The 16608-nt window shown below is 40.8% G+C and overlaps 1 protein-coding gene across 14 annotated transcripts in view; it reads left to right on the top strand.

Annotated features, from left to right (window-relative positions):
* The first annotated feature begins 1389 nt into the window (after nt 1–1389).
* The window catches only part of LOC119555686 (Down syndrome cell adhesion molecule-like protein Dscam2), a 33822-nt gene continuing 18603 nt past the window's right edge, over nt 1390–16608 (top strand). For all 14 annotated transcript variants that reach the window (XM_037867332.1, XM_037867331.1, XM_037867326.1 and 11 more), the window contains exons 1-7: nt 1390–1995; nt 8449–8781; nt 8852–9013; nt 9804–9950; nt 10060–10177; nt 11996–12444; nt 13159–13303. In XM_037867332.1, the coding sequence (XP_037723260.1) occupies nt 1947–1995; nt 8449–8781; nt 8852–9013; nt 9804–9950; nt 10060–10177; nt 11996–12444; nt 13159–13303 (1403 nt within the window). In that variant the 5' untranslated portion in view covers nt 1390–1946. The remainder of the gene's footprint in view (nt 1996–8448; nt 8782–8851; nt 9014–9803; nt 9951–10059; nt 10178–11995; nt 12445–13158; nt 13304–16608) is intronic.

Raw genomic sequence — 16608 nt, 5'->3', positions numbered from 1 at the left:
CCATGACGCTCACAAATGCAAGTCACACACACAGATACAGAGATACACAGATACACTGGATACTGGCATACAGGACTCATGAATATGGTTACTTTTACTGTTGCCTGTTGTTTGCTGGCTGGTGTTTCGGTGTTTTCGCTCGCTTTTGGCTGTGGGAAGTGCTAACGGGTCCGAAATAAATTTGGCAGGCAAACACGTTTTGGCTTATGTTTTATTGTTGTTGTCTTTGTTGCGGCTGCGGCTGCGGCATTCACTGTCCTTGGCACGCCTAATGTGGGCCAAAACCAGACCATCCGCCACCCCTTGGCCGCTTTTTACGCATTCACGCGTCCCGAAAACAAGAAATTGGCCAGAACCAAAAGACCACATAAAACCACTGCAGTGGGAGGAATAACAAAAATTGTAAGTACTCAGTATTTAAGGGGTTTTGAATATAAAAACAAATTTATTCATTAAACATAAGCCCCCAAAAAGCAATATTAATTTTTTTACAAGCATCATTTTATATTTATTTATTTCAGAAACTTAATGAATGATTATTTAAAAATGTATTTGGTAGTACCAAAAATTGAAACAGATTTATAGAACCCACCTCATATTATAGACATTCCTAATAATTCCTTTTCATGCCTTCTTTGACTCATTTTTTACAGTGTTTGCGATTCGAAAAAGCACATTCTGTACAAATATGTGTTATGAATCTTGGCAGCTGCCTGAATGCGATGTTGTTGTGGCTCTTTTTCCTGGTACAAGTAAATACCCCCCCTGCTGTTGGCCATAATTTCCCCTGATGCTCATTAGCAAAAATGGCCAAAAAAGTAGACAACATTTATGCGATGGCAGGAAGGGACTTAAGTGTGAAATTGCTTTGCATAATGCCAAGTAAATTATGCGAGCAAATATTGAGTCCATTAACTGGGTTGCCAAGAAGGGAGTTACCAACGATTGAGTTATTAATTGAAGGCAACTTTGTGGGATGCTTTATTAATTGAAAGTAAATGAGATTCCAAAATGGAAAAAGTCATCAGTGTCAGAGAGAGTGAGTTCATGATGCCTAATCTATGCCGATGAAGATGAAGCTGACCGAATAATTGAAACATTGAGCTAGGCACTCACGCATGTGGCTGCACCGCCCAACCACCCAAACAACCAACCACCCACTGCCAACCCAACCACCCATTTATATACCCAACTGGTCCAGTGTAAACACAGCTGTTTTGGAGGACTCGAGAATCGTCGTGCCTAACCACAGACAACAAATGGTGGTGCGCATGCGCAGAGAGCGCTCGGAGTTGGCGGTGCTGCCAACTGCACCACTGAAATGCGATGGAGCCACCGAAGAGCCGGAGAAATGGTCGCCGCATCCGGCAGTTGCTGTTCGAGGCTCGAAGGATACGCACGGCTCTGGCGGACGACGGAAGTTGGATTGAAAATGCATCGGGACTGAGTGCGAAAGTGAGTCCGCGTGTGGTGAATTTCCGCCGAAGAGAGTCCGGAAGAGAGCCGAGAAGCTTCCCTACTGGGCCAGTAAGAGCCATACTCTCCTAACTTGGCCTAAAGTTCGTTTCGGCGGCGCGCAGTCAAGTCGAGTCCTTGCTGGCAGTCGGTTGTCCTGGCGGGAGTGCTTTTTTTCGTGTAGCACAGTGTGCCGGCACCGGGCCATGCAGTCCCCCAAGAAGTAACATCAATCATCAAATCAACAAATCACCAAAGTGAAAACCAATCTTAAAGATACAAATGTGCCAAAGAATGAGAGAAGAGTCAAGTGTCTGAAATGTAAAACCGCTCAAAAGTGAAAGCCAAAATCAAAATTGTACAAGTCACTGCCCCAAGGAAATTTCGGAAAATCCTGAAAAAGAAAGCTCAGCTTAGCAAACAACCAAACCAAATAATATCTTATATCGAAATTCAAATTCAAATCAGAATCAAAACAGAAGCCGGAAAACATGTGGATTAGTAGCCGCTTTTTTGTGATTTTCCTGCTGCTCCATCTCGGTAGGTGCCACCTTTCTCTGCGGGAAAAACTCTGGGAAAACTCTTAAGCCGGCCTGCCGGCATTTTGGGCGCCTCTTCTTGGTTTTGCCCTAAGTCGCTCGGCACGCGCCTCAAAGTATGCTTAGTGCCTTTTGTTTTTCCACCGGCTGTGCGTGAGATTTTCCTACCATAAGTCCCAACAGCTGTCGGCGTGTTTTCCTTCCCTTTTCGGATCTCGGTTTACGCCTCCGAAACGGAACTTATTATTAAGTCTTGCGAGTAAAACAAAGGGATTTGGGGCTTTTGCGGGATAACCATGCCGGCTTAGGGAAAAAATAAGGATAAAAGCGGGCAAGGAATTATCTTCAGTCAAGGCAATTACTCAGTTTATTATCATTCAAAAGGAGATCTTCGGTGCCGCATAGACCCCTGAATTTATGGTGATTCATACGAGTGAGGAGGTGCCGTAATTTATATGATATATTCAAGTGTCTTTGGGCCAGAACTAAGTGCAAATGACTTGGTCGCTTTATGGAGCAACCAGGACCAGAGACCATAAAATTGCCAGCCGAGCCGGCAAAACTAAAGCCCAAATGCCCCAACATAATACGAAATTGCCTTATGATAAAAACCAGGCGTCAATTTATGCCACACAAACGACTGCCCCAGCTCTACGTTATGTGTGTATATACAGAGAAAAAATATTTCTTTAAAAATAGTTCTTCATTTACATACGCTTTGAAATCAGTAATTTTCCAACTTAATTTGTAAAATATAGTTTTTAGGCACTAAACTCATCATTTTAAATATTAATTTTCAATTAAAAAACATATTCATGAGAAAGGAGTAATACTTAATACAAATAAGCTTCAAAATTAGTAATGTTTGAATTTTATTTGCAAAATGTTGTACCAGTATTTGGCATAAGACTCATAATTTAAAATATTACTTTGTAAATCAAATTAGTAATATTATTTTTCCTATTATTTTTAAATAAGGGTCGTATAAGTTCTTATCCCTATTACTGAAGGCAGATTCTTTAATTTAGGCCATTTAAATTTCACACTTTTTTTTTCTACAACTTATTTTTCCAGTGCATTTATGAATGTGTGTGCGGGACAACCTAATGAAATGTGTCAGGAGCAGAACACTCGATCGACCCACCGACCTTTCATATCCGGAGAGCTGTGTGCGCGGGGCGAAAACCTCTTTTGGAAATTTGATATTTTCCAATTTCCATTGCCTACTCTGCCATTCGATGGCGACTGGCTTACATGTCTATTCGCTACCAAAAAAAAGGAAAAAATGATCAAAACTCCGCACAGATATTTCATGTTCCATACTCACCCACAAACACATATATTCGCACCCTCGTCGGAGCTGTGGCCAAATGAAAAATATGCAAATGAAATTGTTGCTCAATGTCTAAGCACACACACTTTTTGCCCTGGGTTTGTGAAGGATGGCTCACATTTTTCGGTGTTGTTATTCCATTTCCATGCAGATAATCATAAAATATAATACGTTATATAAAATCAGCAGCACCCACAACAACAACAATGGCTCAAATCCGATTAGAAGCGAGCTGGGGGAAAACGTTTGGGCTTCTTATGGGAAAATTATGAAAAATTATGGCCAAAGCCAAAGTTTCCAGCACACTATGATTGATTATGTTTTAAACCGTTTCTGACAAACGCTTTAATTTGTTGTAGGATTAATGAAGTGCGAGGGATAAAGTTTAAATTAAATGTTCACCAGATGGCAATCTAACTTAGAAAGGCCGAATGGATCAAAAAACTTAGATTCTGTAGCTGGCATTATTAATGACCTAATCAACCTCATTTTAAGTTTTCTGAACTTCTACTCATAATATAAACTTAGTTGAAAATTGTAAGTCATATTCTTTATGTTAGTCAATCCAGTATGTGTAATGCTTTTGGAATGCTATAGGACCTCAGGGTTCAACTCAAAAACTTTTCAAAATTTTCCTTTATAAGAATTATTTTATATTCTTATCTTAAAACATATTTTCAGTTTTGGTATGCTACCCACTGCATCAAATCAAATGGAGATTATGTTAATGCTTTAGTTAACTATTAATCTATTTCAAAGTCACATATTTATAATAGAAATAAAATAATTTAAGCTTTAAATGCAATTGCTAGGCATAATTTATAGAGATAAAAACATGACAAATTATTTCAAAAGTTTTACATTTTCCTTTCAATTTACGTATTTGGGACTACTTCCAACTGAAAAATTTATTTTATAAAGTTTACTTTTAAATCCAGACAAAACATTTTGAAAAAAAGTTGAAAATCACCTTCAATGTTTTGACACGACCTTTAAATTCATGTAATTTATGAAAGGAATTAAATTACAGCGAGCTTTAAATACTTTTTTCTTGTCTAAAGTTACAAGCAATACCCAGTTAAACTTTACACAAAAGAACAAATATTGTAAACTGTCTACTTTGTAAAATTTCCACGTGGACCGTTTAAGTTCACCAAAAATTCACTCCTGCTCCCCAATATATTCCATTTTATTTCTTTCTCTTGTTTTGCCAAACAGTTCGCCCAACAAAAGATTTTGAACGTCTTATTGAATCCGTCCTGGCTTGGTCCTTTTGCCATCCGAATCCTGTGTGCACTTTGGGCCAACTGGAGCACATCTTGGCGGAACTCTGGCCAAGGCAGCAACAAAATCAAGTTATTTACAATTATTATACGTTTCGTGGCTGTTGTTGTTGGGCTGCGCGTTGGTCTGTAAACGTTTTAACTTCTTTCAAGTTTTCCTCCCATTTTCCTTTGGCCAAGCAATATTGAGTCGATATCTTTGGGTGTTTGGGTCACGCCTTCCTGCCGCTTGTTTTTGCGCATAAAAATTGAATTTCCTGTATTTTTCGAGCTGATTGCTTACAAGGTTCGTCCCCCATTTCCGGCGGAGGCCCGGGAATTTCTGTGGTCTTAAAGTGTGCTATATATATACATTTGTATTATTTTTTTTTTGGCTTTAATGGGTGCCCTGGCTTGTCCCTTGGATGGTGGCCCATTAGAAATATTACCACTGCAGTGCAAGCCGAATGCAGACACATTGCAGCCAACACAGAACATGCATCACACCGCCCGCCTGGAGGCAACGAAATAATTTCGAAAAGTGCCAAAAGGGCATAATCCAAACAGAAAAAGAAAAAAATTCGAAGAGCTGGGAAAAAAAAGGAATAAAGAACACACACACATGGAAAATAATGTCTGAGGAGCCTGGCAAAGTAACCCCTCAAGACTCGCACAAGTGGATGGGAAACACATTCGGAGTGAAAGGAGTGAAATGTACGACACAAAACGAGCGGAAATGCGAGCCAAAAAGAGGAAAGGGTTTGGGGGCTGGGGGCGGTATGTGGAAAAGGGGGCGGGGCCGTGTCCGGGGGCAGTTGCACATGCAGACGTAGAACCAGAGTTCCATGACTGCTGCAGGTATAACACAAAAACCGAGCTGGAAAAACAATTTGGAAAAGAAATTTGTGGCTAAAAGAGACAATCTAAATGCGCTTTTGCATTGGCCAAAGAATGCTGTCTGAATTGATTGTAGCACACTCAATTGTATCGGCAAAGAGGTGGTGGTGATTTTTAGTTTTGTATATCTGCAGATTAAAGCATTAGCAAATTATCACATTAGCAGTATGTTGTATTGGCATTTATAATCGATTATTGAAATTATTAGTCAAAGCAGCTACAGAACTTTAAATAAATCAAATACTTAGTGAGCCGAGAAAGATGCTTTTGCAAAATATTGTTTAGATCGAACATGTTTTAAGAAATATTTGCATAAATACTTAAATTTCTTAAGAACGTTCTGTTAGGGATTGTAATATTATTTTAAATAAACAACACCTTCAAGTTTTTGATTTTTTAATTATTTATGTTTTGAAATGCTTCAAAATTTATAAAGTTTATATTAAATACCTTTCGAAAAACATCAAAAAGTAGATTCTTATTTTTTGAATATGTCTTAGGAGTATCGGAATAGGCAGAACGGCAAGGAAAATAAAAAATCGGAGTCAGAACAAAGCTTACCCACACAGGCACACATGCAGGACGTTCAGGAAGAACACACGCACAGGAACACGGAGAGGGTGGACTTTTTTTTGTTTTCGCAGGAAAGAATAAAACCCCTACAAGTGGATGTATACACATGCCGACTCACATGCACCCAACCACATACGTGCATATACACACATGGGATCCTGCTCTAAGGCACAAGCTCGTAAAACATACCCTTTCTGCCAAAAAGCTGAAAAAATGAGAAACGAGTGCCGAGCATACTCAAGACATACTTGCAATAATTTTATGGCCTGGCAGAGGCCTCGTCTTTATCCGCATTCTGGACCAGGAGCTATGGTTACACAGAGGAAAATATATACAAGCTGATTTATTTTACATATTTTCAATATATTTGAATTTTTTATTAGTATCAGTGCTAGCTAAAAAGAATTAAGTAACTATTTACTAGAATCTTAGCATTTTATTAGTTTCAAAACTCTAAAGTTTTCAGTAGAATTATCGGTCAGATACCTTAAGTAATTTTTTTAATTTTTGTACAAATTATAAAAATTTAAAATGCTTTTTATAGTACAAGTCTCATGTTGGTAGTGGGATTTTCGGCCTAATAATTTTAATAATCTTTTTCAATTTCTGCACATAATATAAAAGTATAAAATACATGTAATATTCCAAGTTCGTGTTGGTAACTCATATTAACAGTGATAAAATTAAGACCTATATCATTATTTTCAAGACCGATTTTCACCATTTTTTCTGTGTGATCCTTGCCGCTCGAGAAGCTATGGTGAACCATGAAATCAGCGGAGAAAAGCGAAGTAAAACCATCTCGGGGAACGAGGCGATGAGACAGACGGAGACCAAACCAGAAAGCAGTTACATAAAAATCCATGCTGTCGAGCATAAAACAAAAAGCGCCTGGCCAGGCACAACAAAAAGCGTACAAAGCCAAAAAGAACAAAACACAGAAAGGCAAAGTAAAAAAAAAGGGGAAAAGGAGGAAAAAAAACAAAACCAACAAAAAACAACTCTAATTGCAGACACAATGACTTGTGGGGGCGGGAAATCCGGGGGAGTCGGGAGTCCTGGGCAGGATTCGTCCTGGAGATTGAACGAGTTGCAAGGATTTGCACAGCGCCGCAGGGAAAGATGCCCGCTTCGGTGGCAGACAGACAGCCGAGGCGCATCCATGTGGAATATGAAGCGAAATGTCAATTTGGAGAAATATATACATATAGATAGAAATATATATACTCCTGCCATCCTGCTTATATGTACATATTTGGGTCTGGGGGCCATTGGGAACAGAAACGGAGCGCCCGAGCTAAAGACGAAATTGTTATTCTAATTTGGGATAAGGCTAAATCTGTTTGCTCGCGAAAGGGGCTCTCTGATGAAACGAAAACGGGCTTCGAATGCGACAATGGCCTGGGTATTATGAAAAATGTAAATGCTTATTAAAGTGCAAAAAGGTCTCAAGGGATTTGCGCACCCAAGAAGGCCAGCGGCCTTTTTTATGAATTTTTGATATCTCTCAGGGATTATTGCTTTTGTTTATGGCAGCTCACAATTTTAATATACGATTGGGGAACGTTTTCCCTGCTTTTTTTATGCGGTTTGCCAATGATGTATGGGTCAGTAAAAGACTTTATGCTCATAAATGCATATATTCAACAAAAAATGTAGAGCAGCCATTTTATCTACGCTTTTACGTTTTTAAAAGTTTCATTTTAATGGCTTCAAATGGAAAACCTAATGTGAATTTTAATTATGTTTATACATTTTTTGTTTCTTTAAACTAACTTTTTTATTAAACCTAAAAAAAGTGTATCAAAAAAATATTTCATTCTTTTTTGAGACGTTGAGGCAAATCAAAAAATTATTTGAAAATTAACTTTACTTGAAAATTAAGATAATAATTTGTTAATAAATGAGATAATCTTCAAGTTTTAACATTATTGTTTTCTTATTATGAAAATTTTTTGGTGTGTATAAGTGTTTTTATTATTTCTTAAAAAATTTTCTCATAATAATGGAAATAACCAGATGTAAAACATATATTTTTTTATTACTTGTTATCTAGTTATTGATAAACAATTTTCGGTAGTTTTTGGTTATAAGAAAAATATAGTCGAAAAGAGGGTGTTACGGTTTGGGAACACAAAAATATTATAAGACAAAAATAAATATGATTTATGATCAAAGGAATAACTATTCCTAACATTTTACAATGAAGAAACATGTACAAAAACCATTTGGAATCATTAAACGAAGTGTAAATAATCTCAGAATTTGATCCGACAAAGTCCTTCTAATATTAGAATTTCGGTCAGGGGACACACTTAAAGGATAGGCTTCTTATGGCATTTAAATATTTTCCTAATAATACTTATTTATAATATTTTTAACATTCCAGATACCACCTGCAGTGAACCGTTCGAAGCCCACCTGCGCGGTCCCGGATTTGTGATGGAGCCGCCCGGGCGGGTGGAGTTCTCGAACTCCTCGGGCGGCTGGCTGGACTGCTCGGCCTCCGGAAGTCCGCAGCCGACGGTCGACTGGGTGCACGCGGACGGGTCGGCGGTGACCGAGATCCATGGGGTGAGACGGGTCCTGCGGAACGGAACCCTCGTCCTGATGCCCTTCGCTGCGGCCGCCTACCATCAGGATGTGCACAACACGATCTATCGCTGCATCGCCAGCAATTCGGTGGGACGCATCGTCTCGCGGGACGTGCAAGTGAGGGCGGGTGAGTGGATATGGATGGCAGGGTGGGCGTGGCAGGATTAAAAAATATATATATGTACTTACTCCTGCAGTCGTGGCCCAGGCCTACAAAGTGGACGTGGAGGTGCTATCTGCGTCGCGGGGCTGCACCGCCATCCTGCGCTGCGTGGTGCCCACGTTCGTCAAGGAATTGGTACGAGTGGTCTCGTGGGTTCATGAACCCGCTATCTACATCTATCCCTCGTTGCAAGGCGGTAAGTTACCCGGGGCGTCCTTCTGTCGTCCTTCTGCCCACTGCCAGAAACCGAAAGGAAACGAAACGAACGGAGCGGAGCGGAGCTCAACTCAGCTCAGCTCCGCTCAGTCTGCATCTGCATCCTTGTCCCTGTGGCAGGAAAGCTAACAAAGTGCATTGTTTGTTTGCAGTATTTGCCTCACATGTTTGCCTGCTTAACTGCCATTTTCATCCGCACCTGCACCACTCTCCTTTGGTCCTTTGGTGCATAATTAACATTGTCCTTTAGCAATTTGAGACGAGCTTTTGGCTTGCCCTAACCCACTCCTCCTGGTTGTCTATATTACAAAGGACATTTTCTCCCTTTTTTGGAAAACCGTTTTTTTCTTTAGCCCGTCTTTTGTGGCGGGTAAACTATTCGGAAAGGTCAAGAGTGTCTGGCGAGAGATTTAAATCAGAGCCAGGCGACATAATAGAGGCATCCATCTTGATTAATCCTGTCAACAGGGATGGCTATTCAGGGTCTATGCCTGGGATTTATTTTTATTCCAGTAACATTATCAGTTGAATATGCCTTGTAAATCTTGAATATGGTTCGTTTTCTATTTTATTTGTGCTTTAGAAATATTTGAATTGGGTGAAATTGGTGAAAAGGTTTTTTACCATCATGGTTAATAGACTTTAATTTAAGGCTTTCCTTTCCAATTATTTAAAAATGACTTGGTTGATTTTCTGAGTAGGTTTCTGGCAGCGATTCCTCGCAGGTTAGTGTTCTTCATTTCAGCACTTCTCTTTTTCTTATCCTCTAGATGGAAAGTTCCACTTGCTGCCCACCGGCGAGCTGCTCATCCACAATCTGCAGGAGAGCGATGAGTCGCAGTCCTTCCGATGCCGCAGCATGCACCGCCTCACCCGCCAGGTGGTCGTCAGTTCGCCCACCCGACTGCGTATTAATTGTGAGTATACCCAAAGCCAAAAACCGAAAGACCCAGTCCCCAACCAACCCGAATTGGACCGCACCAATGTCACATATCTCTCCATCATCTCTATCATCTCTCGCCGCAGCGCATCGCGGCATCATTTCGCCGAGCGTGGTGGAGCACACGGCCCATGTGCAGGTTTCGCAGGACGAGGGCGCGGTGCTCCTGTGCGTCGCCCAGGGCTGTCCTTCGCCCGAATACAGGTGTGTATAGGTGCCGCAAATCGATGCCATCCACTGGCCCACCCATTCCCAAAAAGGACACCCCCATTCACTCCACCACTCATTCGCTCGCTGAGAGCTTTAGCACACATTTCTGGCGAAACTTTTGACGTTGACAGGTCCTGGTCGCACAAACACCATAACGCTGGGCTATTAGTTATTAGTGCACTGGGGAAAACTGAAGGATCTTAAATCATTTATTCAAGAATAGTTTTTTCTTAAAAATTTGAAAAGTTGTCAGTCCCTTAAAACTTGAACTATAACTTTTACAATGCCTACTTGTGTATCAGTACTTTTTTGGAAGTCTATTTTATTTATCATTTCATTTAGCTGTTATCCCTTTCAAAAGATCTCAAGTCACTGTTTCAAGAGTTCTTCGTTCTTGAAATTCGAAAAGTAATGCATATTTAAGCATTAATTTCCAAAGTTGGTCTAAAAAATCATTCAGTGCTCGTGAAGTTCATTATTTAAGAGCATTTTCCCCTGTGCAATGGCAGTTATGCCATAGTGGTGTGAGTTAATTGGAACGCATACATCTATAAAATGTGCGGCCAGGGCATTTAGTTTGCCAGCCAAATAAATAAACAACCGCTCTAGGGGTAAAAATAGCAGAGTTCAGCGGTGGAGACTCCTAGCTGACGTGCACATTATTGTGTAAAATGTGTCTAAAGAGTTGGCAACGTGTTGCCTTAATTGAAATGTGAGCTAAAAGCGTTAGTTAACTTTCTCGACGGCCGATGGGTCGTATGCGTTATGCAGCGTAACGTACACCCTGGTTTGGGTTTGGGAACAATGGCCCAGGACCTAGGTAATGATGTGTATATAGGTACGGGATAGAAAGACTGCAGCCACATCGAACACATATATATATATGATGTGCCCATAATTACGCTTTGATAAGCAGACAAGTAATGTAAGATCCGAGGGGTTTGGGTTGTAGGACGTGGGACAATGTCAGACTGCTGACATAAAACAAAAGAATCTATAAGCAGCGGAATGGTGGGGTACACATATAGATAGATTGCTGTGCCAGGGGAAAAAAACTTGTAGCCATTTCATAATTAATACAACAGTGAGGGACGAGGTTCTAGGAGAAGAGGGATAATGAGCGAGGCAAAGGATTAATGCAACATTAAACAAAAGGGCCCATCAGCACAGACATGAGGGTATGGGAGCTATCGGATAAAGAATGCCAAAGGTATTCAGTCCATCAGGCCTTGAACTTCGCTTGGTTGGCTGATAGTTGCAAATGAGAATGCCCTTCCAATATTTTTCAAAACTTTGACAGCTATCAGATGCTAGATTTGTTAGAGGAGACCAGATGGTCCGTGATAAATGGCCTGCAGTTGCCCAAAAGCTAAACTCCATTAATTTAAGTCTGTCTGAAAATGTATTCTATGCTCAAGTTACAGAGCGAAGCTTTTAATTATAAATGAACGTACAACGTACACAGGGAAATTAAACAGATATCTAAAACATATTAGCTTGAAATATCTAAATTTTATTTATATTTCAAGTCCGATACTTTATACAAATAAATATTGGTGGGAGTAATTTCATTAGAAACTGAAATTAAGTAGTTTAATCAATGTGGCTCTCATTGTAATTTGTATTTCTGGTGCATAACGAACTTTTCCCCAACCGCACTGAATAATGGAATAGATTGCAATAACCACAGCTCTTCTGTTCGTTTCTTTTTAAAATTTTCCAATTGAAAATCACGATTAATGGAGTCGATTTACAATAGTCTGATCCACATAAATCTTTCACTTTCCCCCTGCTTTTCCCATCTCCCGGCAGCTGGTTCACCCACAATGGAGCTGGACCCCTGCCCGTCCTGAGTGGTCCTCGTGTCCGTTTGCTCGGCCCCATCCTGGCCATCGAGGCGGTGACTGGCGAGGATTCCGGAGTCTACAAGTGCACGGCCGGCAATGTGGGCGGCGAGGCTAGTGCCGAGCTCCGCCTCACGGTGGCCACGCCCATCCAAGTGGAAATCTCCCCGAATGTCCTCAGCGTTCACATGGGCGGCACGGCGGAGTTCCGCTGCCTGGTCACGAGCAACGGCAGTCCGGTGGGCATGCAGAACATCCTGTGGTACAAGGACGGCCGCCAGCTGCCCTCCTCGGGCCGCGTGGAGGACACGTTGGTGGTGCCCCGAGTGAGTCGCGAGAACCGCGGCATGTACCAGTGCGTGGTGCGCCGGCCCGAGGGCGATACGTTCCAGGCCACCGCCGAGCTCCAGCTGGGAGGTGAGTCCAAAAAGTATCACTACACTTGGGAAAATAATCTTAACTTTGTACTTAGACCCAAGCTTTTATGTTGATTGTATTTTCATATCTTACAATATATATTAATGCTACTATTCTAAAGACTTTTTTATTTAAACATTGTAAATATAATATCAAATTTATTATATTGTTTTGATATTTTTTACTGATTTGAGAAGTAATTTTAGCTTTTATTTATATAATATTTTTTATAAACTTTCCCATTTTACAATTTATATACAAGTCTGTGACAAAAATATCAACAAAATATTTTTAAAATATTAGTCGAACCTAAGGTTATTGTTTTCTAGTAAAGTAGGGCCTAGAAAATCCTTTAAAAAAACCTAATATAATAACACAGAATAACACAGTCTTTTATTTTGAACTTCATGCCATAATCCTTACCTATTTATTAAAGGATTTATTTTCGACACACTGTATGTATCATCTTAAGGATTCCTAGGAAAATTTTTTAAATTCAAATTTACAATATGTCTCTAAAGCTTAAAATCTACTTTTAGTTTAAGATTCGGACGAGAAACAACCTTAAATATTTTATCTAAAAATCTAGATTTAGTTTTTCTTGCTTCTAAACCGTTTTGTTCCCTGTTTCGAGGACTATAATACTCCGTAAATTGGACCAGCTTATCGTTAAAATATTAATGTGACCTCTTGCCACCTTATCCCACCCCCCAGATGCGCCGCCCGTCCTCCTGTACAGCTTCATCGAGCAGACCCTCCAGCCAGGACCAGCTGTGAGCCTCAAGTGCTCCGCTGCCGGCAATCCTACGCCGCAAATTTCATGGACACTGGACGGATTTCCGCTGCCATCAAACGGAAGGTAATTGAACTTGTTGAAAGGGGGCGAAAGGGGGTTGAAAGGGGCTTGCATAGGGGGTGAAAAGAGGGTACAAATGGGGTGGGGTTCCGTGATGGGCTTGGCAATGGCAACGCAGAGGCGGCGCTGCGGGCGCCCAGCAAAAATTTATCTCAACTGCGGCTCCCGACTGTGGCTGCGGTTGCATTTATTGCACTCGTTGTATGTGTGCCCCCTGCTTTTCCCTCCATATTTTCCTTTACTTTTCTCTTTTTTTTTGCGCTTTCCTTTCAAAAACATTGCCCCACGAATATATAGAAAAACATATACATATATAGAAAGTGGCTGCCGACTGCCGCGCCTACAAAGGTGGGTGGTCTGGGTCGGCCTCGTCTGCTCCAGCGTTCATTCACTCCTGTTCCTAGCGACTGTAAATGTATCTGAATCCGAATCTGTATCCCAGTCGGTATACGTATATGTATCTGGGCCTGCGTCTGGCCCAAGGTTTCGACTTTGCCTTTCTATTTGTTAATTAAGCCCGTTTGGGGCCGACCAATCCCCGGTAGTAGTAGCCTTACGCATTTAATTGCATTTTTAGCTGGCCCGTTGCCAACTAAATTGAATCGAATGCGGCTCTTTAATGACATTGACATTTGCATTGGCCGAATAAAATCGAAGAGATCGGATCAAATTGCATCCAGACTTCACAAATAGTTTGGTTGGCTTTGGCCCCAGTGTGCAGGCAAATAAAATGCAATAGCGAATCGAATCGAATCGAATTGATTGGCAATTCGGTTTGCGACATTGTCAGTGGCATTCATTTGATTTTTATCGTACTCCCTTACCTGCTGGTAAAATCTATTTTCTCTCCATTTTTTTTTTGGAGTTGCGGCAGTCCTGCTTCATTTGCAGTTCGTTGGCAGCTGCCACTAATTGTTTGAGTTACGTCTGTAATGATTTGCAAGTCAAAGTTTTCGCCCCTTTCCACTGTGGACTTCTGTTGTTGATTAAAAATACCATCAGCACCATCAGGAAAATCAGCAGCGTTTTATTTGCACTCGCTTTTTGGCTTTTCCTCTTGCCTAGTGATGCGAGTCCAGCGCTCGAATAAAGTAAAATAAAAACTAAGGCAACCGTGTCCTGATTGTTGTCCTGCGTCGCCCAGCTGTGCAATATTTTAATTAAAACTTATGCAATATGTCGAGGGCAGGAGACGAGATCCCATCAACTTGATAGGACAGTGGGGTTAAAGGATTTCTAGAGGATTCGTCTTGGAGGTACCTCTTAATTTAAATGAATATATGATAGAATTAGGAGCAGAATTTTGGTATAAATAGGTATACCAAATTTAAATTTCTATAAAAAACTTGAGTCGTCAGTTTTTTAGGATAGATATCTAAAATAAAATCCATTTCCAAAAATTCTAAAAATTTAATTAGTTCAGATTTTAGGTCCCCAATATTAACCGGAAGACATCAGGCTCCATTGGTCGTAAGCCATTTAAATTTCCTAAAAATATGACTCGATTTTATGCATGTAAAGCACTTGAAACTTCAACTTGGGGCTGTCGACGACATCGCCATGAATTTGCTCCGCTCAAGTGGTCATCCTTGGCAGGATGCTTTGGTCCTTCGACCAGTCCACTTGAGTCAAAAAGGAAAAGGAGCAGGAAGATGGCTTGACCACAAGGCAAAATTGATTACAAAAATTTGTGTGTTATGTGGTCGGTGTGAAAATTTGCTTTCGGAAACTTGTGTGCGGACATGCAGACGCCGATGGCTTTAATTTAAAAGTTATCTGAGCAACACAATTTTGACACATAATACCCGCAGGCATTATCCTGGCGTCGCTGGCAACCTAATTTGCCAGGATGGCAGCATCCTTCGCAATGCTGCAGCAATTCTCCTGCCGTTTGCGTTGTTATTGCCGACTTTTAAGTGGTTTACATTATTCGGTTTAAAGGTATATCAACTTGGTAAGTGTATTTATTTAATACACAGACATACACAGAGAACTCGGAGTGGCAGACAGACAGGCAAACAGGCATTGGGGAAATGCGGGGAAATGGTCGGAAAAGCGGAGGAAACGGGTGGAGGGGCAGGCGCCTCGAGGCGGAAATTAAATGATTGCGCGCACGAGGTAACGCAACACTCAAACGCTCATTTTACGCCATTTTCAAAAGTTTGTCTGCGGCGGTACCATGCAGAAACTCAGGCCCACACAGCTGAGGAGGTGTCTTTCTCCAGCTTTCCTACAGCTTTCCTCCGCATTTCCCCCCAGATTTCCTCCGCTTTTCCTGTGGAGCTGCCAAGACGCCGACGTCGGAGGCGTGTGTGCGTGATGCGTTTGTCTACAACTGCAGGCGTTATGGAAATGTGTGTAATTTTGGCCTAAATGAGAAAACGCTTAAGTTGCAGGAGAAACGCTTTTAAGCCATATAATGCCTTGTGAATTAGAGTGAACCTAGGATTTAATTAAAATTTTAGAGCGTCTGAAAGCTGTCTGAAGTAATAGAACTTTATATATTTAGATAAACGTGCATATTGTATACCTTCACATTAGGAAGATCCACTTCATTTTGGAACAACATGTATGCAATTAGCTAACGTCTGATTATTAATGAAAGGTTCACCATTTTTTTATAAATCCATAAACCCATAGTGATTTTATACAATACATTTGTAGCTTGTCTAGAACCGCGGATAAATGGATGTTTAAGAACTGATTTTACATTTAAGCCGACGTCAACTGCTACCATTTATAATTTGATAATAAATATTATTATTATATTTAAGTAGACCTCAAAACTTATCTGAACTAAGCGTGTGATTCAGGGTTTTTAAAGTGAATAATTTGAAAGATTATTTTTGGATTATAGTCCTATGAAGGTCCACCCTATTCCGCATAAAGGATCGCTTAATCTGTGCTTGCGAACTAACCTGATTGGGATCCAAGTGCAAACTCGATTCGTGTAAATTGAAATTCATAATTTTTCGTAAACTTTTGCCACGAAACTTTTCGCCTTTGCCGCATAAGAGGGCCAAACTGCAAGTGGCACCTACTGAAATTCTTATTCCTGTTTCCCCTTTCTGGCTGGCTGGCTGGCTGGCTGGCTGGTTGGCATTAAGCCACCCACAAAAGCTGGGCACTCACTCTGCAATCAGCTAAAACAGCACACAAAAGCCGCGCCAAGCTATTAGGTTTATATTGTTGCAGCCAAAGCGTTTTACGCTCCAAACACACACTGGCAAACACACATAGTTCAACTTTTGCGATGCTGTTTAAGCCGGCGTTGTGGGGATGCGGATGCGGATGTGGATATCTGGATG

Source organism: Drosophila subpulchrella, chromosome 3L (genome assembly GCF_014743375.2).
Source record: "Drosophila subpulchrella strain 33 F10 #4 breed RU33 chromosome 3L, RU_Dsub_v1.1 Primary Assembly, whole genome shotgun sequence".
Lineage (NCBI taxonomy): Eukaryota > Metazoa > Arthropoda > Insecta > Diptera > Drosophilidae > Drosophila > Drosophila subpulchrella.
This window is presented reverse-complemented; position numbering and strand designations above follow the sequence as displayed.